Source organism: Mesoplodon mirus (genome assembly GCF_964341445.2).
Source record: "Mesoplodon mirus genome assembly, chromosome: 4".
Lineage (NCBI taxonomy): Eukaryota > Metazoa > Chordata > Mammalia > Artiodactyla > Ziphiidae > Mesoplodon > Mesoplodon mirus.
Window position 1 is genome coordinate 104,298,626 of NC_138979.1, and position 23,863 is coordinate 104,322,488.

A 23,863-nucleotide genomic window follows, 5' to 3' on the forward strand; every position below is an offset into this window, starting at 1 on the left:
GGAAAGCAGGCATTAGAAACCTTAGTAAATCTGGGGACCTATTGGTAGTAGAAGTATGGTTTATTTCTTGTTGATGAATTGAAGAGGAGACCTTTCTGCAATGACAAATATGTGTCAGGACAAAGTAAATATTCTGGTGGAGAATCAGAATCATGAAGGGTTTTTTTTTGCTTATTTGTTTTTTTAAGTTATTTTCAACAACTTTCCATGTGCATGGCCAATGAACCCATTTTGTTCTGAAGTTAAGGAAATAATTCACTTCGATGTATTAAACGTTTATTGGTCTCTTGGTGGGAAGAATACTGTATGTAGGAACTATGGTTTTTCTCTGGATCAGCTTTCTTTAGTAAAGATAATTTGAAGGCTGTTCTGTAGGAAAGACAGGCCCTTCTAAACATCACTGTCTTTGCCTGCTTCAGTTGCAGCAATACCAATACTACAGTGCAGGACTGCTCTCCACATATGACCCTTTCTATGAGCAGCAACGGCACCTTCTTGGACCCAAAAAAAAGAAATTCAAGGAAGAAAAGAAACTTAAAGGTGAGCATATTGACCTGCCTTCTACCTTTACTCATTCTTAGTTCCAGGTACGTTTGGGCTTTGAACATAATCCATGTAGTAGAAATTTGCTTTATCTGAAAAACCCTAGTCTCCCTTATCCGATTACTAGTTGTAAATAGTATTAAATTTGTTTTGTATTTGGTTTATGATATTTTCTAGAATTATGAAGACATGCGAACTATAGATTCTTTGCCAGAGATTTAAGCCAATTAGGTTATTCCTTTTTTTCTTCTACATACTCTTCAAATATTGAAAATGTTCTGGGGCAGAAAGAAGTTAGTTATACACAGGGAAGTATGAAGAGTCACCTGAAGTATTTGGAATAAGTTATAATTGTTGCTGTATGTAGTGATTTAAAATAGACACCTCCTGATGATCTTCTGTAGTGCTTGTTTGCACGTTTGCCAGGAAATGTCTTTTCCTCTCTGAGTTCCAAGCAGCTGGAAATCAGGAAGGAAATAGGAAAGGAAAGTTTTAGACTATCTATACTAGGCAGATTTTATTCCCCTAAAGGCATGAACTCTGTACAGAAACACTCTTTTCAGCCTTCTTCCCTTATTTCTTCCACGTCCTCCTTGTTTATCTCAGTATTTTCTCATCCTTCCACCCTCCCTCTCAAACTAGATTTTTGTTTCATGTGCAGTTTTTTTTTCACAGGTGTTAGTGTCATATCAGTTAATGCATTTTTTTTCTTTCTCTGTTATTTTTCTTTAGTCACCTTACATTGCTACCAAGTAGAAAAGTTTCCTTCCTCTGATCATGACTTGAGCTCATGATACTTCATAAGCCTCCTTTCCTATTGTTGGGTTCAAAAGAAATACAGTTCTTAGGTTCTCTTCTATTTCTTTCATGTAAACAGAGGGAGTATCCAGTGTTCTTTTTTGAGGTAGTGTTAGCTTCTTCTTGGAATATTCATGGACCTGAATAGATAAAAAGAAAAACATTGCCAGTCTCAGTGGAATGAGAAAAGAACCTTGATTTTTCTTGAAGTGATGAGGTTGTTTTGTGACTTTCTCCTGTGGAAGGGAAGAAATGCAACCTTCTGAGAGTCTGTTTCCTTTGCAGCTAAGTTGAAAAAAGTGAAGAAAAAAAGGCGAAGAGATGAAGAACTTTCCTCTGAAGAATCCCCTCGTCGCCACCACCACCAGACCAAAGTCTTTGCCAAGTTCTCTCATGATGCACCTCCTCCTGGCACCAAGAAGAAGCACTTATCCATTGAGCAGCTCAATGCCCGTCGCAGGAAAGTATGGCTCAGCATTGTGAAAAAGGAACTACCAAAGGTAAGTGAGTGCCTCCAGATAGAATGTTTTCTCTGTCTGCCCTCCAAAGAGAAGATGTGAGAGCTAGATACCTTCACACGCTTCAGAAAGAAAGCTAATCGTTTGGAATTGGAAAATCCTGAATAGTACTCTCTTCAGTTAACTGATTTTCTAGAATTTGATCAAAATACATGAGATTGTTGTGTTATGCTCCTTGGCCAAAAAAATGGAGGGAAACCTCTTTGAGGAATGCAGTTTTCTTACATAAAGAAAGAGATTTGACAGCAAATTGATAGGTCATAATGCAGGAAATTAAAATAAAATGATGGACATGTGTTTCTTAGACTTTATAAACATTTGGATGTTACTGAATAATCACAGCTATTAGAAGAAAATGTGAATGATTTAGGAAAAACATGTATAAGCATTCATTTTGCTCTTTTAATTTGCTTGAATGTTTTTTTTTGTTTTGTTTTTTTGTTTTGCGGTACGTGGGCCTCTCACTGTTGTGGCCTCTCCCGTTGCGGAGCACAGGCTCCGGACGCTCAGGCTCAGCGGCCATGGCTCACGAGCCTAGCTGCTCCGCGGCATGTGGGATCCTCCCAGACCGGGGCACGAACCCGTGTCCCCTGCATCGGCAGGCGGACTCTCAACCACGCGCCACCAGGGAAGCTCTGCTTGAATGTTTTGATATACTAATTTCAAACTTAAAAGTTGCAGGAATAATGTCCGTATACCCTATTTATTTATTTGTTTATTTATTTATTTATGGCTCTGTTGGGTCTTAGTTGCAACATGCGGGATCTTTGTTGTGGTGCGCAGGCTTCTCTCTAGTTGTGGCGTGTGGGCTCCAGAGTGCTTGGGCTCTGTAGTTGCTGCACGCGGGCTCTCTAGTCATGGCGTGTGGGCTTAGTTGCCCCGAGGCATGTGGTATCTTAGTTCCCCGATCAGGGATCGTACCAGCGTCCCCTGCTTTGCAAGACCAGTTCTTAACCACTGGACCACCATGTCCCCTTATACTCTTTACTTAGATTCACCAGTGGTTTGCATTTTACCCAGTTTATTGCTTCATTATAAATTGAGTGCAATCTTAATAGACATATGAACAGGATATTTTATGAATTTAGAGAAGATGATTCTAAACTCAAAGTGGAAAAAGTTAATATGCGAGAATTGCTAGGGAAACAGTAAAAAAAGCCTTCCCAAACATTAAAACATACTATAAAATCTCTACAACTGACACACGAATGGGCAGATAGACCAGTAGTACCTTTAATAAATGGTGTTGGGACAACTAGATAGCCATTTTGTAAAAGGTAAAATTAGGTCTGTATCTCACACATATATTCTAAATGGATTTGGCATCTCAGTGTAAAAAAAATCATACAAATATTAGAATACGACTGCATTTCTATCTAACGTTTGTGTAGGAAAAGAGTTTCTAACTATGATTCAACATCCAGAGGTAATAAAAGAAAATACTTCTAAATTTGGCCACATAAAAATAAATTTTTGTATGACAAAAGACAACTGACAGGGGCTTCCCTGGTGGGGCAGTGGTTGAGAGTTTGCCTGCTGATGGAGGGGACACAGGTTCGTGCCCCGGTCTGGGAAGATCCCACGTGCTGCAGAGCGGCTGGGCCTGTGAATCATGGCCGCTGAGCCTGCGCGTCCGGAGCCTGTGCTCCGCAACAGGAAAGGCCACAACAGTGAGAGGCCCGCGTACTGCAAAAAAAAAAAAAAAGACAACTGACAAACTGGGAGATACTATTTTTTATTTTTTTAAATTTTTTATTTTTAAAATTTATTTTTGGCTGTGTTGGGTCTTTGCTGCTGCATGCGGGCTTTCTCTAATTGCGGCGAGCGGGGGCTACTCTTTGTTGCGGCGTGTGGGCTTCTCATTTTGCGGAGCACAGGCTCTAGGCGTGCGGGCTTCAGTAGTTGTGGCACACAGGCTTAGTTGCTCTGCTGCATGTGGGATCTTCCCGTAGCAGGGCTTGAACTCATGTCCCCTGCATTGGCAGGCATATTCTTAACCACTGTGCCACCAGGGAAGTCCCCATTATTTACATTGAATACTACAGTCAAAGGGCTGTTACCTCTAATAATATGGAAAGAACTATTAAAAATTGAGGGACAGGGACTTCCCTGGTGGTCCAGTGGGTAAGACTCTGTGCTCCCAATGCAGGGGACTTGGGTTCGATCCCTGGTCGGGGAACTAGATATGCCACAACTAAGAGTTCACATGCCGCAACTAAGAAGCCCACGTGCCGCAACTAAAGACCCCACATGCCACAACTAAACATGCCACAACGAAGATCCTGCATGCCGCAGCTAAGACCCAGTGCAGCCAAAATAAATAAATATTTTTAAAAAATGGAGGGACAAATGACCACAGATTCAGTAGACAAATGGGAAAATGTCAAGAATAGACAGTTAGCAAAGAAAGATATAAAAATGGCTCTCAAACATTTTTAAAAGGTTCAAAGTCTCTCATAATTGGGGTAATACAAATTAAAATAACACTTAGACACCATTTGTCACCTATCACACTGGCAAAAATTTTTAAATATGACAACACATTCTGTTAAGGAGCCTGTGGGGAAGCAGGTGCTCTCATAAATTACTGATAGGAATACAAATTAGGACTGTGTTGTGGGGAAAGTTGGCAACACCTAGCAATCTACAGATGCACTTACCTTTAAAATCAGCACTGCCAGTTCTAGGGACCTACCTTAAAGCTAAAGCAACCATACAAAAATACATGTAAACAAAGTTATTCATTGTATTATGTGTAATTGCAAAATAACAGAAACAATCTAAAAGTTCATACACGGGGCTTGAATTAAATGATGGTAGGTCTATCCAGTGGATTATTATACTGCTGTTAAAAATAAAGAATGAGGAAGACCTCCCTGAACTGATATGAAGTAATTTTGAGGATATACAGTTAAGTGAAAGAGGCAGAACACAAAAAAGTAAGTATACCCTTCATGTAAGAATAAAGGGAATACAAGAAAGTACACAAATATCTGCTCATTTGTTCAAAAGAAATTCAAGAAGGATGAACCAGAAATTAAAGTGATTGGTTCCGACCGCCTGGAGGGGTGGGATAGGGAGGGCGGGAGGGAGACGCAAAAGGGAGGGGATATGGGAACATATGTATATGTATAACTGATTAAATAAAAGAAAAAAAAAAGAAAGAAAGTGATTCCTTAGCAGCAAGGAGGTCGGTGAAGAGCCACACAAAGTTTGGGGGGGCGGGGGGGAGCGGGTGCAGAATAAATGTCTGTTCGGTCTGCAAAAAATAAAAAATAAAATAAAGTGATTGGTTCCTTATAGAGGGCAAGTGGGAAAAGGGTAGAAAGGAGGGAAGAAATGGGAACAGGGTAGCAAGGATGAGGAGGAAGGAGTCTTTGAGTATATTTTGTATAAGGCTGACTTTTAGAACCATAGTAATGTTTCACAGATTTCTGATATACCTCCAATATTAAACCAACCAGGATGTGGGTGGAGAGGGAGGTTGGGGGGATGTGTGGTTGAAATGGAATAAAAGTAGGAACAAATGAACTTAACTGTATTAGAAATGAGTGACATGATCAGGTTGCAGGGAGTGGGGAAGAAAGAACTCATCTAAGTAACTGAGGAGAACATTATTTTAATTGGATATGTAAGGCTAAAGACTGATGGAACTATGCGTAAATGCCATGATTGACATAGTAAAAGTGTTTCTCATAGGGGAATGAATAGGTTAGCAATTTTGAAACTACTTTATATGTATACTAGGATTAAACAAATAAGTAAATATATTGTAGATGAGCCAGTTTCTCACTGCTGGAGAAAGAAGTTATAAGTAAGGAGAAGGGGAAAGCTAAAATGAAGCCCATGAAGTTTGACTGGGATCAGAGGTATCAGTATAAATTCATGGTTTCATATATATCTACACACATACAGATAGATAACTGAAATGTACTTGGGTGTGTATGCATGGATTAGCATGCATATGTATATTTTTTCTGGTTCTGTTTGCTGAGAGGGCCTAGAAGCAGTGACACCCCAGTAACAACGAAGATACCTAGCAACCAGGTCTTGATTTCTTACTTACTTATTTATTTATTTTTTGTTGTGTTGCATCTTCGTTGCTGCGAGCGGGCTTTCTCTAGTTGCGGAGAGCGGGGGCTACTCTTCATTGCGGTGCGCGGGCTTCTCATTGCAGTGGCTTCTCTTGTCGCGGAGCACGGGCTCTAGGTGCGCAGGCTTCAGTAGTTGTGGCATACGGGTTTAGTTGCTCTGTGGCATGTGGGATCTTCCCAGACCAGGGATCGAACCCATGTCACTTGCATTGGCAGGCAGATTTTTAACCACTGCGCCACCAGGGAAGTCCCTGGGTCTTGATTTCTAAACAACTTTTATTCTCTAATAAGAGGAACCAAGGCTCCTTGAAGAAGTACCTTATTCCAGAACTCAGCAGGGAAAATACAAAATGAACCTTAGGGAATTTTCTGACGGTCCAGTGGTTAGGACTTGGTGCTTTCACTGCCAGGGCCTGGGTTCAATCCCTGGTCAGGGAACTAAGATCCCGCAAGCTGTGCAGCACAGCCAAAGACAAAATGAAAAACATTTTTAAGTGGTGCCAGAAAGTAAAGAAGTTCTGAAGAAAGATCAGGGGGAGGTGGGGCTTGTCAAAAGAACACAGGAGCCAACCTGAAGGAGCGCCTCATGGCCAAAGTTAGAATAATTTGAGCAACAAAATAAATAAGAATAATATTGGATTTTGACCCATAGAATAAAAGAAATATCTGTCAGTCCATACTGTTATAAGTAAATACTTGAATAGACAAAGTGTAGAAGGAACAACTCTTCCTTTCAGTAGGAATTCCAGTTAGTAAGTGTAGAAGGAAAGAAGGAAATAAAATTATCCTTATGCAAACACCACAGTAATAATTGTTACAGACTGCATCCATTTATGAATGCTAAAATTAGAGGGCAAAAGTTAGAGGAGAAACAGAAGTTGCATAGCTTCAAAACTGGCAGAGTGCACCTTAACCAAATGATCAAAGTAAACATCACTAGTAATATAAATTTTGATATCACGAACTCCTTGATGTGATGCACTGAGAGGAGCACATCATCAAAACATCATTTCTCTGGTATTCTTGCCATAGTAAATGATGTCATTCCCATCATGAAGAAACAGCAGAAAACCACACATTTTGGGACACTTTACAGAATAACTGATTGGTGCTTTTCAAAAGTGTCAAGGACATGAAAGAGAAGGATTGAGGAAATGTTACATACAGGAAGAGATTAAGGAGAAGAAAAACTAAATGAACACATTGTGAGATCCTGTGTAGGATGCTGGAACAGTGAAAGGATATTAGTGGAAAAGTTGTTGACATTCAAATAAGAACTATATATAATTTGGTTAATACTTTACTGGTGTTAATTTCCTTGCTTTTTTTTTTTAAATTCGTGTCAAGAAGCATCACTTTTTATTTATTTATTATTTTTTAAAGGGAACTTTAATTAATTAATTAATTTTTAATTGGCTGCATTGGCTCTTCATTGCTGCATGGTTTTTCTTTAGTTGTGGTGAGCGGGGGCTACTCTTTGTTGAAGTGCATGGGCTTCTCATTGTGGTAGATTCTCTTGTGCAGAGCATGGGCTCTAGGCACATGGGCTTCAGTAGTTATGGCGTGCGGGCTTCAGTAGATGTGGCTCACGGGCTTCAGTAGTTGTGGCTCATGGGCTCTAGAGGGCAGTTAATTTCCTTTCTTTTTTTTTTTTTTTTTTTTTTTTTCTTTTTGCGGTATGCGGGCCTCTCACTGTTGTGGCCTCTCCCGTTGCGGAGCACAGGCTCCGGACGCGCAGGCCCAGCGGCCATGGCTCACGGGCCCAGCCGCTCCGCGGCATATGGGATCCTCCCAGACCGGGGCACGAACCCGTATCCCCTGCATCGGCAGGCGGACTCTCAACCACTGCGCCACCAGGGAGGCCCAATTTCCTTTCTTAATAATTGCACTATGGTTATATAAGTTGCTAAAATTAGGGAAAGCGTGGGTGGGGAGTAGTAAGGGAACTCTACTATTTTTTGCATGTTTTCCATAACTCTAAAGTTAGTTCAGTTTCCTCACACCGTATACAAAAATAAACTCAAACTGGATTAAAGACCTGAGAAGATCTGATAAGATCTGAAACCATGAAACTCCTGGAAGAAAACATAGGCAGAACAACCTTTGACATAAGTTATAGCAGTATTTCTTTGGATCTGTCTCTTGAGGCAAAAGAAGAAATAAAAGCAAAAGTAAATAAATGGGACCTAGTTAAATGTAAAAGGTTTTGCCCAGCAAGGAAAACCATTGACAGAACAAAAAGATAATGTATAGAATGAGAGAGGATATTTGCAAACAGTATGACTGGCAAAGGATTAATATCCAAAATATATAAACCGCTCATACAACTCAGTATCAAAAAAACAACCTAATCAGAAAATGGCCAGAAGACTTGAATAGACACTTTTCCAAAGAAGTCATGTAGATGGTTAACAGGTACATGAAAAGATACTCAACATTGCTAATCATCAGAGAAATGCAAATCAAAACAAAAATGAGATATCACCTCACACCTGTTAGAATGGCTGTCAATCAAAAGGACCACAAATAACAAATGTTGGAGAGGATGTGGGGAAGAAGGAACCCTAGCACACTGTTGGTGGGAATGTAAATTGGTATGGAGGTCCCTCAGAAAACTAAAAATAGAACTACCATATGATCCAACTAGAGAAAGCCCGCGCACAGCAACAAAGACCCAACACAGCCAAAAAATAGATAAATAAATTAATTAATTAAAAATTAAAAAAAATATATGGCAAGAATAATGCAAGGAACTGCCATGTATCTTTTACTCGTATTTAGCACCTGTTTGCCTCATTTGCTTTTGCCATATAAATGCATACTTTTTCCTCACTCACTTTAAGGGTTAGTTTGAGATTTTGTGCTAAATTTACTCCTAATAATTGTGTGTTTCTGAAGAAAAAGGAAATCATCTAGCGCATAACCCCAGTGCAGTATTAAAAATTATTATCTGACTCATAGGTTTTCATATTTCATCACTTGTTTCAATAATGTCCTTTATAGCACTTTCCCCACCCCTGAATCAATCTAGGACTACATGTTGCATTTAATTGTCATGTCTCATTAATCTCCTTTATTCTGAAACAATTCCTTAGCCTTCATCTTTCCTGACATTGTTATTTTGAAGAGTACATCATTTTGTAGAATATTTTTGAATTTGGGTTTATGTGATGTTTCCTTGGGATTAGATTTGAATTATGCATTTTTGGCAATATTACTAGAGAGTGATATGTTCTTGACATATCTCATCAGGAGGCACTTGATACATTTGTCCCTATATTGTGATACTAGCTTTGATCCCTTAGTATGATGATGCCTCTGTACTGTGCAATTACTTCCCCTCCCTCCAAAGCAATTAGTAAATATTTCTGGAGAGAAGTACATGTTTGAGCATTCTTTTTTTTTTAAATTGAGATATAGTTGATTTATAATATTAGTTTCAGGTGTACAGCGTAGTGATTCAAAATTTTTATACATTATACTCCATTTAAAGTTATTATAAAATATTGGCTGAGTTCTCTGTGCTATACAATATATCCTTGTTGCTTATTTATTTTTTATACATAGTAGTTTGTACCTGTTAATCCCATACCTCTATCTTGTTCCCTCTCTTCCCTCTTCCCACTAGTAACCACTCGTTTGTTCTCTATATCTGTGAGACTGTTTCTGGTTTGTTATATTCATTTGTTTGTTTTATTTCTTAGATTCTACATGTAAGTGATAACATACAGTATTTGTCTTTCTCTGACTTATTTCACTAAGCATAATACCCTCTAGATGCATCCATGTTGTTGCAAATGGCAGAATTTCATTCTTTTTTATGGCTGAGTAATATTCCGGGTTGTGTGTGTGTGTGTGTGTGTGTGTGTGTGTGTGTGTGTATCACATCTTCTTTATTCATTCATCTGTTGTTGGACAACAAGGTTGCTTCCATATCTTGGCTATTGTAAATAGTGCTACTATGAACATTGGGGTGCGTGTATCTTTTTGACTTAGTGTTTTCATTTTCTTTGGATGTATACCCAGGGGTGGAATTGCTGGACAATATGGTAGTTCTGTTTTTAGTTTTTTGAGGGCCCTCCATACTGTTTTCCATAGTGGCTGTACCAATTTACATTCCCACCAGCAGTATGCTAGGGTTCCCTTTTTCCATATCCTCTCCAACATTTATTTGTGGTCCTCTTGATGGTAGCCATTCTGACAGGTGTGAAGTGATATCTCATTTTTGTTTTGACTGAATTTCTGTGATAATTAGTGATGTTGAGCACCTTTTCGTGTGCCTGTTGACTTTGTATGAACATTCGTGATGGGAAAAGTTACAGAAAAACTTGTTTCATACTTAGTGAAGAGGCTTCAGATGATGCCCTCTGATGATAAGGAATTCAGTGGGAATATTTGAGATTTTTATCTTTAAAGTGGCAATAGTTGCTTTAGAATTAGAGAACGTTTTTGTTAAAAGCCCTAAAAATTCCCTTAATCAGACAGTCTGAGGTGGGATTATTATAGAACTGGCTTTCAGGCCCTTTGTATAACTTCACACCCATTGTTTCTTTACAGTCTTGGGGGAGATCTCTTTAATAGTCAGAGAGCCACTCAGCTCTGCCTCTTCTTTCCCACATCAGATAAATGGACCATCATGGTTAAAATCAGGTTTCTTTATTGAAGCTAGTTTTTTTTTAACTGAAGTGGTAGACATAGTAAGCAGCTTGAGACTTGGTTGTGGGCTGCTGAGTCATCTTGTGTTAGCTCTGCCTTGGAATTTTTGTTGAAGAAGATGAGGTCAGGTGGTAGTAAAAATTAAGTAACGGTGGCAGTGGGTTTGCCTTGGCTGGAGGTAGGGCTAGAATCACAAACTAAGAAGCTAGTTTACCTTTTTCTCCTAATGAGTTTTGTGTCACTGCCCTGCTGTCGCAGCTTCTTTGAATACTGGCCCTAGAAAGCAGTGTTCTAATCAGGGTGGTGCTAGGATTAGGGTATGTTGTTACATTTTCCTACTTCACTTCAAGCCTTAAATATAGCTTAAATTCTTTCCAGAAGGATACAGAAGACTCAATTTAAGGCAGATACAACACCAGTTTATTTTTTTTAATGAGGCTTTAGGAGCTTTATGTGTGGTTCTGGGTTGGTACATTTGAGTGACTCTTAGAAGTCATGTATTTTATTTTAATTGAAAGAAGTAATGTATTTTGACTACGCTTGGTTTGGCATTTTATTTTTTAATCTTTGAGGAGATCAGTAAAGTACGGTGCCAGTCTACACAATCGTATTTCAAAAAAGAATCCTAAATATTGTTTTTAACTATTTTAGGCCAACAAGCAGAAAGCTTCAGCTCGTAACCTGTTTCTCACCAATAGCCGCAAGGTACGATTATATTTCCCATTTTATGTTTTGCTGGAATGTGTTCTTATTATTTAGATCTATGGTTGCTGCTCTTGTCTCTTGTGACCTGTTGATACTTAATCTAATAGTACTTAAGAGAGTTTCTAAATGTTCTCAATCTATTTTTTTAACATATTTATTGGAGTATAATTGCTTTACAATGTTGTGTTAGCTTCTGCAGTATAACAAAGTGAATCAGCTCTATGTATACATATGTCCCCATATCCCCTCCCTCTTGTGTCTCACCCACCCTCCTTAGCCCACCCCCTAGGTGGTCACAAAGCACCGAGCTGATCTCCCTGTGCGATAAAGCTGCTTCCCACTAGCTATCTCTTTTACATTTGGTAGTGGATATATGTCAATGCTACTCTCTCACTTCGTCCTAGCTTACCTTTCCCCCACCCCGTGTCCTCAAGTCCATTCTCTACGTCTGTGTCTTTTTCTTTTTTTAAAAAACATCTTTATTAGAGTATAATTGCTTTACAATGGTGTGTCAGTTTCTGCTTTATAACAAAGTGAATCAGGTATACATATACATGTGTCCCCATATCTCTTCCCTCTTGCATCTCCCTCCCTCGCACCCTCGCTATCCCACCCCTCTAGGTGGTGACGTCTGCGTCTTTATTCCTGTCCTGCCCCTAGGTTCCTTAGAACCTTTTTTTTTTTTTTTAGATTCCATATATATGTGTTAGCATACGGTATTTGTTTCTCTCTTTCTGACTTACTTCACTCTGTATGACAGACTCTAGGTCCATCCACCTCACTACAAATAACTCAATTTCGTTTCTTTTTCAATCTATTTAAAAAATAAAATTGCTGTTCCTCGCATTTCTGGTTTTCAAATTTTGGGGGGTAAGACCATAGCCTACTGTTAATTCCTTGGGCAAATCATGCAGTCATCCTGTGCTGTCTCTTCATCTAAGAAATGATGGTATTAATACTTTCCCTTAGAGGGAATTAATGCAACTTTCTTTGGGTATTGTGAGAATTAGATGAGGTAACCTTACTAGTTGTGTTTCCCTGGGCTAGTTACTCATCCTCATTTCCTCATCTATGTATAAAATATCAACTTCATAGGGTTTTTGTGGAGAATGAATTAGTTTAATATATGTTAAACTTAGAATGGTGCCTAGCATCTAATAAACACTGACAGTTATTATTATTATTATTATTAAAAAAATTTTTTTGGCCATGCCACACGGCTTGTGGGATTTTAGTTCCCCAACCAAGGATTGAACCCCCCGGGCCCTTAGCAGTGAGTGTGCAGAGCCCTAACCACTAGATGGCCAGGGAATTCCCGAAAGCTTTTATTATTAATGTGTATGATAATATTTCAGAACTTCCCAGAACATCTTAGGTTATTATACCTTTTTTTCATCTTCTAAGGCAACGTGTCTATAGGTTTCTCATCCCTGATATTACTTTGTGGTCTGGGACTGGCTCACGGGACTGTATAGAGACATTAATCAGATTAGGGAGAAAAAGATGTGGCCATAGGAGGACTATATGCCCTGAACAGGTTGAGGGATGCTGTGGTTTAGCGTCCAGGGAGAACTGGCCCCGGTGTTGGTCCTCCTCCATTGTGATAACATTGTTGTCACTTGCAGCTCGCCCACCAATGCATGAAGGAGGTGCGTCGAGCTGCCTTGCAGGCCCAGAAAAACTGTAAGGAGACCTTACCTCGTGCTCGCCGCCTCACCAAGGAAATGCTTCTATACTGGAAGAAGTATGAGAAGGTGGAGAAAGAACACCGCAAACGTGCAGAGAAGGAAGCCTTGGAGCAGCGGAAGTTGGATGAAGAAATGCGGGAGGTAGGGCAATAGCATGAAATTTTGAAAACCACAATTGCTGCAGCCATATTGGTTAGCATTTCATAAGTTATAAATCTAACCAATGAAATGGTTGAAAACATATTTTAAGACATAACTTTGAGTATAGTGATTTTAGTCCCGTAAACCAGTTCTGTTTTTATTCTTTTAGTAAGGCCCTCTCCCTGGCCTTCACCTCTCTTTTATGCTCATTTCCTCTCTTCTTCTTCTTTTTTTTTTTTTTTAATTTTATTTATTTTTGGCTGTGTTGGGTCTTTGTTGCTGAACGTGGGCTTTCTCTAGTTGCGGCAAGCGGGGGCCACTCTTCGTTGCGGTGTGTGGGCTTCTCATTGTGGTGGCTTCTCTTGTTGCAGAGCACGGGCTCTAGGCATGCGAGCTTCAGTAGTTGTGGCGCACGGGCTTTGTTGCTCCACGGCATGTGGGATCTTCCCAGACCAGGGCTTGAACGTGTGTCCTCTGCATTGGCAGGTGGATTCGTAACCACTGTGCCACCAGGGAAATCCCCATTTCCTCCATTCTTTGTAGCCTTATTCTTTTGAATATTTCTGGAGGACACCCTTCCCCAGCCTCCCCCCCCCCACAAAAAAAGAAAAGGAATGAAAGAAAAAGAAAACAGCTTAGAGCTTATCTGGGCTTGGTTCCAGATGCTGGCTGTAATTTCGATTTGTTGGAAGATGAGGACTGGTTGCCAAATTTAGGGCCAGATAGGGACAATGGACAACTAGCTCAGTTTTCTGAGACACCTCCCCCATCCCCACCCGCTGCTGCCTACTTTTCTGTTTTAACTTGCAGTCAGTTCTCTTGCTAAGAGATATCAGCTGAGAGTATTATTCAGGGAAGCAAGAGGAGAGATTAAGAGGACAGAGTTATTATGTTGCCCTTGGTAAACCCATTGGGATGAGTGGAAGGACAGTTGAGGTCTGGAGAAGGAAGGGAATCAGGATTGAATGTTTTCTTTCGGGTATAGGTAGTACTCCTGTCAAAGCAGAGCCGTGGAGACTCTTTGGAGTTCTTGGTCTTCCCTCCTGTCGCATGGCTTTGAGGGGGAATATGGATTTTGCCCACTTCTCTTAAGTCCCTGGGTGACTTGTTTCTTTGCATGGAAGATAAACGTATTATTGAGTTAGTAAACTTTTGATGCTAATGGAAATATTTGCTCACTGAGTTTAGAGGCATTTGAGTTAGTCACAGATCTTGAAGTTTTGAAACTGACTTGGCTTATGATCTAGATTTGTGAGACATTTTCTCAATTATGTTGATAGCTAACTGATGAGACTTTCATCTGTGATTATTTTGACTTATGTGTCTTTTTCTCTGAATTTTTTAATTAAGACATTTTTGATGTATCCTTGTTCCCTTAATTTGCCTTCTTCATTTAGACACATAGTAGTTGACTTCCTTAAGGTTAAAGGAAATGTTACTTTTTATGGTTTAATTTAGAAAGGTTATCTTTTAATTTTTGGCCACACCGGCCTCCTGCGGGATCTTAGTTCCCCCACCAGGGAATGAACCCGTGCCCACTGCAGTGGAAGCACAGAGTCTCAACCACTGGACCACCAGGGAAGTTCCTAGAAGGGTTTTCTTGACAGTACTTTAGCTTTAGAACATGAACATCTGTATCCTTTATGAAAATAAATCAGTTTTCTCTCAAACTCTCAGATTTTTTTTTCTAATCTGAATTTGGCTAAAGTGTTATAAAACCTTAAGGAGAAAGTCTAGTTTTGTGTAGCATACTTTGGGACTTATGTCCTTCCTGGCCATGTTCCTTATTTTATTGTTGTTTTTCTTTTGTGGAGGTGGATCAAGGATAAATCAAGTATACTTCATATGAATTTTATTATAAAATAGTTCATGCAGAATAATGATTCTTTTATTTGGTATTTATTGTATGTGCTGTATTTCATATAATTCAGTCTTTTGAATCATTTGCTTACTCATTTTATTGTTTATCTTGAAGAATGATTTTTACTGACATAATGATTATTTTTCTTACTAGATTATTTCAGAGGCACTTTGAATTTAGCTTTCTCATATTTTAAAAAAAAGGTATATGTGTTTGTGATTTTTGTATTTGGTCTATATTCATGTTTTATAGCTATCATTATCAACAGATGAACAGTAGGCTGTTATGGGGAGCATTTTCTTTTTTTCATGGACTTCTTTTTTTTTTTTTTTTTTTTGCGGTACGCGGGCCTCTCACTGTTGTGGCCTCTCCCGTTGCGGAGCATAGGCTCCGGACGCGCAGGCTCAGCGGCCATGGCTCACGGGCCCAGCCGCTCTGCGGCATGTGGGATCTTCCCTGACTGGGGCACGAACCCGTGTCCCCTGCATTGGCAGGCGGACTCTCAACCACTGCGCCACCAGGGAAGCCCCTTTCATGGACTTCTTATTCTCAGATACCTCCTGCATTGACTTTCAGAATAATTTATAGCTCTTCGTCACTTATTTTGCCTTTTGGTGTTAAAGAAGAGTTTTGAACACATTTATGTTTTTAAAAATAAAGCTGTACATGTGTATTTATCACCCAAGTTATTAAGTAAAGCATGTTGTTTGAATTTAGTTGGTATCTCAGTGCCATTAAAGAAAAGTAATACAGTAAAGAAATAAGCATTTTAGACGGAAGCCTAATGGAAAAAAATTTTATTTTGTAAAGGAGAGTAAAACATAGGTTATTATTAGGCTATAAATGAAGATTATTCCTTGCTTTTAGTACCACTGACTTAGTTATAATAAAATTTGTTCATTAGCAATTTTTACCTTTCTAAAGGTAAAGAATTTGTAGAGGAATTGTTTGCAAACTATGTATAGGTTTAGTGAGTTCTGTTGACTACCCTTGTATGTGATTGGTGATTTGACTCTTTTCACTTTCATCTTTTTTCGCCTTTAGGCCAAGAGGCAGCAGCGAAAACTGAACTTCCTCATCACCCAGACAGAGTTGTATGCCCATTTCATGAGTCGCAAACGAGACATGGGTCACGATGGGATCCAGGAAGAAATCTTAAGGAAACTGGAAGATAGTTCTACACAGAGACAAATTGACATTGGTGGAGGGGTTGTAGTTAACATCACACAGGAGGATTATGGTGAGTCCTGAATCAGGAGTGGGAGGAAGGAGATACCCCAAATTTTTTCATATCTCAGGTTATACTCATCATTAATTCTTGCAAGTTTTGTCTTGATCGATAGGTAATATTGATCAAAAGGGGAATTTATTTTATTGGAGTAGGGAAAGTGTGAATGTTTGTATAAAATAAGCATATAAAAAACTTTTATTAAAGAATTTGAAAAGGAAAGGGTGTGGTTATATGATCTTGCAAATTTGGAAATATTTTGTGTGTTGATTTGTTAGCAGAAATAAAAGGTATTGTATCAGAAGAATTCAGTGAACATATCTAATTAGAGAAAATCATCTCTCACATAACAGGATTCTTGGTGATGTGAGTAAAGCATGAGAAGAGACTGTTTTGGTATTTTTGTGACCACACAGAGAGGGAGGAATTGGGGTAAAGTTTGAGAGGAAGTTCATAGAGAATAGTGGTCAAGATCATGTTGAGTAAGAATAAGAGAAAATGAGAGTGCTTCAGATTATGTTGGGATTTACACAGTCTCTGTTTCTTCTTTAGGAATAGTTTCACCCGGTATAAATATATTACAATTTTGAATCCTCATTGTCTTGCTTTTCCTGGCTTCGTCATTGCTTCGTGCAAGAAACGCAGGATTGGGAGACTGGGGCTCAGTCTCCTGGTGACTTTTGTGAGCTGGCTTTGGCTCCTAGAGACCATGGCAGCCCTCTGCCTTCATTGCCACTTCCAGGTCCTTACCTCTGTCAAGTAATTTGAGCCTTTCTTCTCCCTCACCCTGTGTGAACTTAGGGATAAATAGAATGTGGGCATCAGGGATCCACATATGCTAGTATAAATTGCATCCTTAAAGGAGATCAGTTAATGAGGTGTTATAATCTACATGTTTCCCTTTTCAGACAGTAACCATTTCAAAGCCCAGGCCCTGAAGAATGCTGAAAATGCTTACCATATTCATCAGGCTCGGGTGAGTCTTAAAAATGAAATGTTGGGCCCTGGAAATACAACTTTTTACTTAGGTGGTCTTCCTTTAATCTTAATCATATTTTCAGTTAAAAACATTAATGGATGTGTACGTGTGTATGTGACTGCATTGGGGGGGGTGTCTCTATTTACTTTAGAGTAATAGAGGAATACCTGAGGAAAGGTGGGAAACGAGCATTCACTTGTCTGAGCTTTAAGAATGTGTTGATTGACGCTAAGACAGTTTGTCTATTTTTTTTCTTCTGTCCTCCCTGGTAATCATGGGTAATACAGAATGAAGTGCATCATGGTGGTTTAGTGAAAAAGTCCACACTGTTGCTTGTTAAGAAAGTGGTATCATGTGTTAAAACTGCTAAGTTAGCACCTTCTTTCACTTTAGTAATAACTTGCTTGTTCATGACATAGTGACATTTAATGAAATCAGAAAGAAACTGCAGTTAGATCAAATTAAGTAAGGAAAATACAGTTTAATATACTGCATAGGAGCCCCTGTGTAACTTTGACAGGGTCCAAGTCAAGGATAGAGACAAACTCAACCTATTCCTCACCAACCCCAACCAATCAAACAGGTTTTATATCAAATCTTTAATAAATTCACTGATGAAGCAAGTAATTGTGTAATATGGCTTAGTGCCTGTCTATCAAAAGTGTATTCTCAATATAATTGTTAAAATAATTTTAAAATATTAGTAATATACTTTACGCTTGACCCTTGAGTAACTCTGGGAGTTAGGGGTGCCGACCCACCCTGCAGTCAAAAATCTTTGTATAACTTTACAGTCAGCCCTCCATACCTAGGGATCCACATCCACATATCCAGCCAACCACAGGATCAAGTAGTACTCTTGCACATACTTAGTGAAAAAACTTCATGTATCAGTTGACCCAGACAGTTCAAACCCATGTTGTTCAAGAGTCAAGTGTATTAGGCTTACATGTAATATATTACATTATATTATCAGAAAGTTTGTTCCAACTAGCACAAGTTACCTATATTGGCATTATGAATTTTATTTGAATTTAATTATTTTCCTCTTATATATTTCCTCTAAAATATTTTTATTTTCCAGACAAGGTCATTCGATGAAGATGCAAAAGAAAGTCGAGCAGCTGCCCTACGGGCAGCAAACAAGTCTGGCACTGGGTTTGGGGAGAGTTATAGCCTGGCAAACCCATCTATCCGGGCTGGTGAGGATATTCCACAGCCTACAATTTTTAATGGCAAATTAAAAGGTTATCAGCTGAAAGGCATGAATTGGTTGGCAAATCTCTATGAACAGGTGAATTTTAGAACTATATCATACCCACTCTGTTTTGTTTGTTATCTGTTTTCCTAAAGTCATTGGTTCAGTGTATTGTGAAATGAGCACAAGATAATGTTTTAGATTTCATCCTTTTTAAAAAGCTTTATCGTTTGACAAGAATCAGAAAGATGTCTCCATATTTCTAACCTGGAGATTTTATTGGGGATTATTTGCCTCATGTATAAAGTTTGTCTTAAGTAGTCTTAGTAATAAACCTGATTGCATTTGTACCTGGATTAGATTAGCTGAAAAACTGGCTTTGGCGTGTTTGTCTCATGATTCAGAGTTGTAGCTGTGGAATTGGCAAAAGGAATCATTACAGGAGTAATAGTGCTGAAGCTGGTATCTCTAGTCACTTTCATTTGAACAAGTCTGACATTTTGGGTAGTTCTTTTTGGCAGTAAGTTGAACCCTGTGTAATGCAATGTGAGAGGTGTTGACTATGTGTATTTTTTTTCCAGGGTATTAATGGCATTCTTGCCGATGAAATGGGACTTGGTAAGACAGTACAGAGCATTGCCCTCCTTGCCCATCTGGCTGAGGTGGGTAGATGCATGCAGTCTTTTCTTCTTCCTATCTCTCCATCCTAGGGTCATTTTCTATTGAGAATCAGCCATTATCAAGCAGTATGCTAGACTCTGTAGCATACCAAGACAGTAGGACTTGCTCCTTGCCTTCAAGGCCTTTACAGGGTGATACAGTGTGGTGAAACATTCTGGTTTTCAAGAAGACTAGGACAGTTTCTAAGCATGTGTGTTTTCATTCTCCATCTCCCACTTCTGTAGAGAACCACCACTGTAGTGGCAAAAACACCGTAGTTAAGTTAGATCAGAAGACCTGGTTTCACACCTCAGCTCTGTGCTTACTAGCAGTGTAAACTTGGACAATTCACTTAGCCTCTTTTGACCTGACTTCACTTTAACTCTATGAGGTTTAGTTTCCACTTCTGCAAAGTGGGGATACTATCTACCTTACAGGAAATTTGTGAGAATTAAATGAGAAGAAATGCGTGAAAGCATTTTGAAAAATGCAGAAAACTCTATACCAATTAAATAATAGTAAAATAGTTGTGATCATCTAGTATAAGGAGAAGCAACACGTACAAGTCAGTATGTCATAAGTGCTTTGTGAATGATATAAACTAGGACCTGTAAGGATGGGTGGGGAGTAATTGCTTGGTATTTTTTTCTCAGGGTGTGTGTGAGCAACTTCCTTGCCTGTGTTATTAACATAGAATATTATTTTTCTTAACATAGGATATTATCATTGAGTGTGCAGGTATGGGGGATACGAACCATTTCTCTTGTAGTAATGCATCTCCTATTCTTAAACTCCTCTTGTGGTTAATTATAATTTTGAATTAAATTTCTTCAGTTTTCCTGCAGTTGGCTGACCCAGTTTTTCTGTTTCAGAGAGAGAACATTTGGGGACCTTTCTTAATAATTTCACCTGCTTCTACACTTAACAATTGGCACCAGGAGTTTACTAGATTTGTTCCTAAATTTAAGGTAAAAATCAACAAAATTCTCTTGCTTTTTAAAAGAAACTTTCTGACTCCTTTTTTGCTGCCTTACTTACTTAATTGCTCATAATAGCTTTTAATTTATTGCATTTTTTTCAAAATAACCTTGCATACATTTCCTATCAAAGTTACTGATGGGAGCAATAAGAGAGCGTATTACATCCTTATGTTTTATGAGAAAGCCAAAGTCCAGTTTGAGTGATTTGCTGCATTGACCACATGAATTGTAGCTCCTAGTTGTACTGCCATAATAGAAAATGTCTACCTTGCTGGCTTAATATAGGTTTTGATAAATCAAGGTACATATACTATAATTTATGGCATTGTTGTCCACACTCCTCTCCCCCAAATTTATTCATAGATTATCTATTTTCTTGACACTCCCAAGCCAGCTCTTCAGTCTTGGTCCAGATTATAACGTCTAAGGTAGATAATGTGAAAGTTGCATTTAACTAATTCAGAGGAAAAGAATTGAGATTTAGGTAGGATGTGATCAGCAGGGAAATATGCTGCATCAAGTATGGACAAGATTTAAATAAGGGTTTAATTATGCAGAGTTGTTGGGATGTAAGAAAGAATGGATAGGATTTTTTATATTATTTGCAAGTAAAAAGAAGGAAATGAGTTAACTATTTGTTTTGTCCCTAAAGGAATATAATGATAATGAAGTTGCATGGTAAGGAGGATTTTTTGGAGATACGTATCAAGAGATATTGACATGATCTCTGATCTTGGGTCTCCATAATAATCATGGGTTCCATGCAATTTAAGAGGTCATGGGAGGTGTTTCTCTGGCTTATACTTTATAAGGAATAAGGACGTGTCTGGGATATTCCACTTTGGGGCACCTTTGTGTCTGTGGCCCCCACCTTTGCGGCTGAATTAATAGATTTAGGAACGGTTTACAAGGCACATTAGGTATATGGCTTTTAGCTTGGCTGACTCATTCTTAACTTTCTAAGGAGGTGAGATCGTTCTAAGGCAATTTATTGAATATTTTCTCTAGGGTTTTTTCACATTGAATAAGGAGCCCCTCATCTTTTTTCTGCTTTCTTGTTGTTGTTATTGTCGTTTAGTACATGTCAAACAATTAGGAGCTTGAGAAATTAAGTCTTAAAATTTTCTTCCAAACCACTAAAGTTTTCAATATTTCCTTCACTGGCCGATAGATGGCAATGTAGTACTACTTACATCATTGGTACCTCTCCTTTGACTTTATACCCATGCCCGGAACTGAGTTTTCATTTGCATGTGGAGTTTCCTTTTGAAGCTCTAGTCTAGGGGTCAGTAAAATATGGCCTGTGGGCCAATTCAAAGTGTACAATTCAGTAGTAAGTACATTTACAGTGTGGTACAATAATCACTGCTATCTTATTGCAGAATTTTATCATCATACCAAACAGAAATCTCCTTCCCATTAAGCAGTCACTCCCTATTTCCCTTTCCCTCTTGCCCCTGGCTACCACAAATCTGCTTTATGTCTCTGTGGTTTGGTTATTCTGAATATTTTGTATACCTGGAATGTGGCCTTTTATGTCTGACTGCTGCTTTTCACTTAGTAGGTTTTTCAAGGTTCATCATGTTGTGTAACATGTATCAGCACTTCATTCCTTTTATGACTGAATAATATTTCAGTCATAATATTATAACATATAATATTATAGTGAATAATATTTCATTATCTGGGTATACTGTATTTTGTTTATCCATTCAGCTGTTGATGGGTATTTTGGTTGTTCCTTTTGGCTATTGTTAATAGTGCTGCTATAAACATTCATGTACAGGTTTTTGTTTGAACACCTGTCCTGTTTTCAGTTCTTTTGGGTATATACCTAGGAGTGGAATTGCTAAGTCACTTTATATTTAACTTTTTTGAGGAATCTACCACGTGTTCTTTTGTGCAGCTTATGAGCTAAGAATAGTTTTTACTTTTTAAAATTGTTGATTAAAAAAGAATATTTCGTAGCAAATGATATATGAAATTTAAATACATGTGTATTGGAATACAACCACACCTTTGATTATTTATTATTTATGGCTGCATTCACAGTACAACAGCACAGTTGAGTAGTTGTGGCAGAGACTGTGTGGCCTACAAAACTAAAATTCTTACTATCTGGCCACTTATAGAAAAAGTTTAATGACCTCTGCTCTACTGATTCATTGTTTCTATTACCATTACTCCTTTAAATTGTCAGAAATGTGTTTGCTTCCCTGTAGAACATAGTTAGAAGTAGACTCTGCTCAGATTTATAGTCTGGTTACATTCAAAAGATACTTAGATCTATGATGATAACATCAGAAAGTTTATTTTATTTGGCAGGTGTCTGAGTAACACTCATTTTATGGTTCTAGTATGATTAGTGCCTCTGACCTCCTCCTTTTCCTCATGAAATAAGATTTACATTTTTTCTCTAGTTAATGTACCACTTTTCATTCCTGAAATTGGCTATTCTGTATGTTTTCTATTTCATTTATTTCTGCTCTTTTATTATTCTTGTCTACTTTTTTTGTAAACTGTTTTCTTTTTCTGTCATCTTGAGATGGAGCTTAGATTGTTGATTTTCAGCTTTTTCTAATGTATATTTAAGGGTATTGCTTTCTAAGCATGACTATAGCCATCCAAAGGTTTGATGTGTCACATTTTCATTATCTTACAATGCAAAATACTGTCAGCTTCTACTGTAAGTTCTTATTTGATTCATGGGTTATTTAAAAGTGTTGTTTTTACTCTCTACACAAAGGATGATTTTCTAGTTATCTTTTTGTTATTTATAGCTTAAATCCACTGATAAGAAAACATGCTTTTTATTATTTTAATCCTTTGAAATTTGTTGCTTTGCTTTCATGGCCCAGCATAGGGTCAGTTTTTATAACTGTCCTGTGTGTGTTTGAAAATAATAGTTATTCTGCACTTGTTGAGTACAGTGTTGTATATATGTTGATTAGGTCAAGTTTGTTAACTTGTTCAGCTCTTTTGTATCTTTACTGATTTTTTTGTCTGCCTCTCCTATTACTGACTGAAAGAGGTGTGTTAATATTTACAACAATTATGGATTTATCCATTCTGTTTTCTTGTTTTTGCTTTGAGGCTGTGAGATGTATACAAATTTATAATTTTATCTTCCTGGTGAATGAACCTTTTATTATTATTAAATTCCTCCTTTAAGACTTTTGCCTTGAAGTCTATTTTCTCTGATATTAAATAGCTTTCTTTTGGTTAGTATTTGCATGGTATCTTTTTCATCTTTTTACTTTTAACCATTCTATATCCTTACATTTAAGGTGTATTTCGTGCCTTTTATTTGGAATATCTGTGCTTACTTTTAATGTAATTATTGATATATTGTGTTTAAATCTGCTGCCTTGCTCTTTGCTTTCTACTTCTTTTTTTTAAATAGGGTTGTTATTGTGTTTGTGCTTTTTAGTTTTTACTTTTAAAATATTTATTTATTTATTTGATAGTGCCGGGTCTTTAGTTGCGGCTCACCAGCTCCTTAGTTGCGGCATGCATGTGGGATCTGTTTCCCCAACCAGAGATCGGACCCGGGCCCCCTGCATTGGGAGTGCAGAGTCTTAACCACTGTGCCACCAGGGAAGTCCCTGCTTTCTACTTCTTTAACCTGTTCATCTTTACTTTTTTTTCCTTTTGGATTGATTAGATTTTATCATTCCTTTTTTTTTCTTCCCCTTTTAAACTTGCTAATTATAGGGCTTCCCTGGTGGTGCAGTGGTTGAGAGTCCGCCTGCCGATGCAGGGGACGCGGGTTCGTGCCCTAGTCTGGGAAGATCCCACGTGCTGCGAAGCGGCT

At 38.3% G+C, this 23,863-nt stretch overlaps 1 protein-coding gene across 3 annotated transcripts in view; it reads left to right on the forward strand.

Annotated features, from left to right (window-relative positions):
* INO80 (INO80 complex ATPase subunit) overlaps positions 1–23,863 on the forward strand; it is a 132,650-nt gene that overhangs the window by 33,833 nt on the left and 74,954 nt on the right. For all 3 annotated transcript variants that reach the window (XM_082618417.1, XM_082618418.1, XM_082618419.1), the window contains exons 6-14: positions 420–540; positions 1,627–1,841; positions 11,261–11,314; positions 12,940–13,143; positions 16,049–16,244; positions 17,141–17,208; positions 18,296–18,505; positions 18,991–19,071; positions 19,942–20,037. In XM_082618417.1, coding sequence (XP_082474543.1) covers positions 420–540; positions 1,627–1,841; positions 11,261–11,314; positions 12,940–13,143; positions 16,049–16,244; positions 17,141–17,208; positions 18,296–18,505; positions 18,991–19,071; positions 19,942–20,037 — 1,245 coding nt within the window. The remainder of the gene's footprint in view (positions 1–419; positions 541–1,626; positions 1,842–11,260; positions 11,315–12,939; positions 13,144–16,048; positions 16,245–17,140; positions 17,209–18,295; positions 18,506–18,990; positions 19,072–19,941; positions 20,038–23,863) is intronic.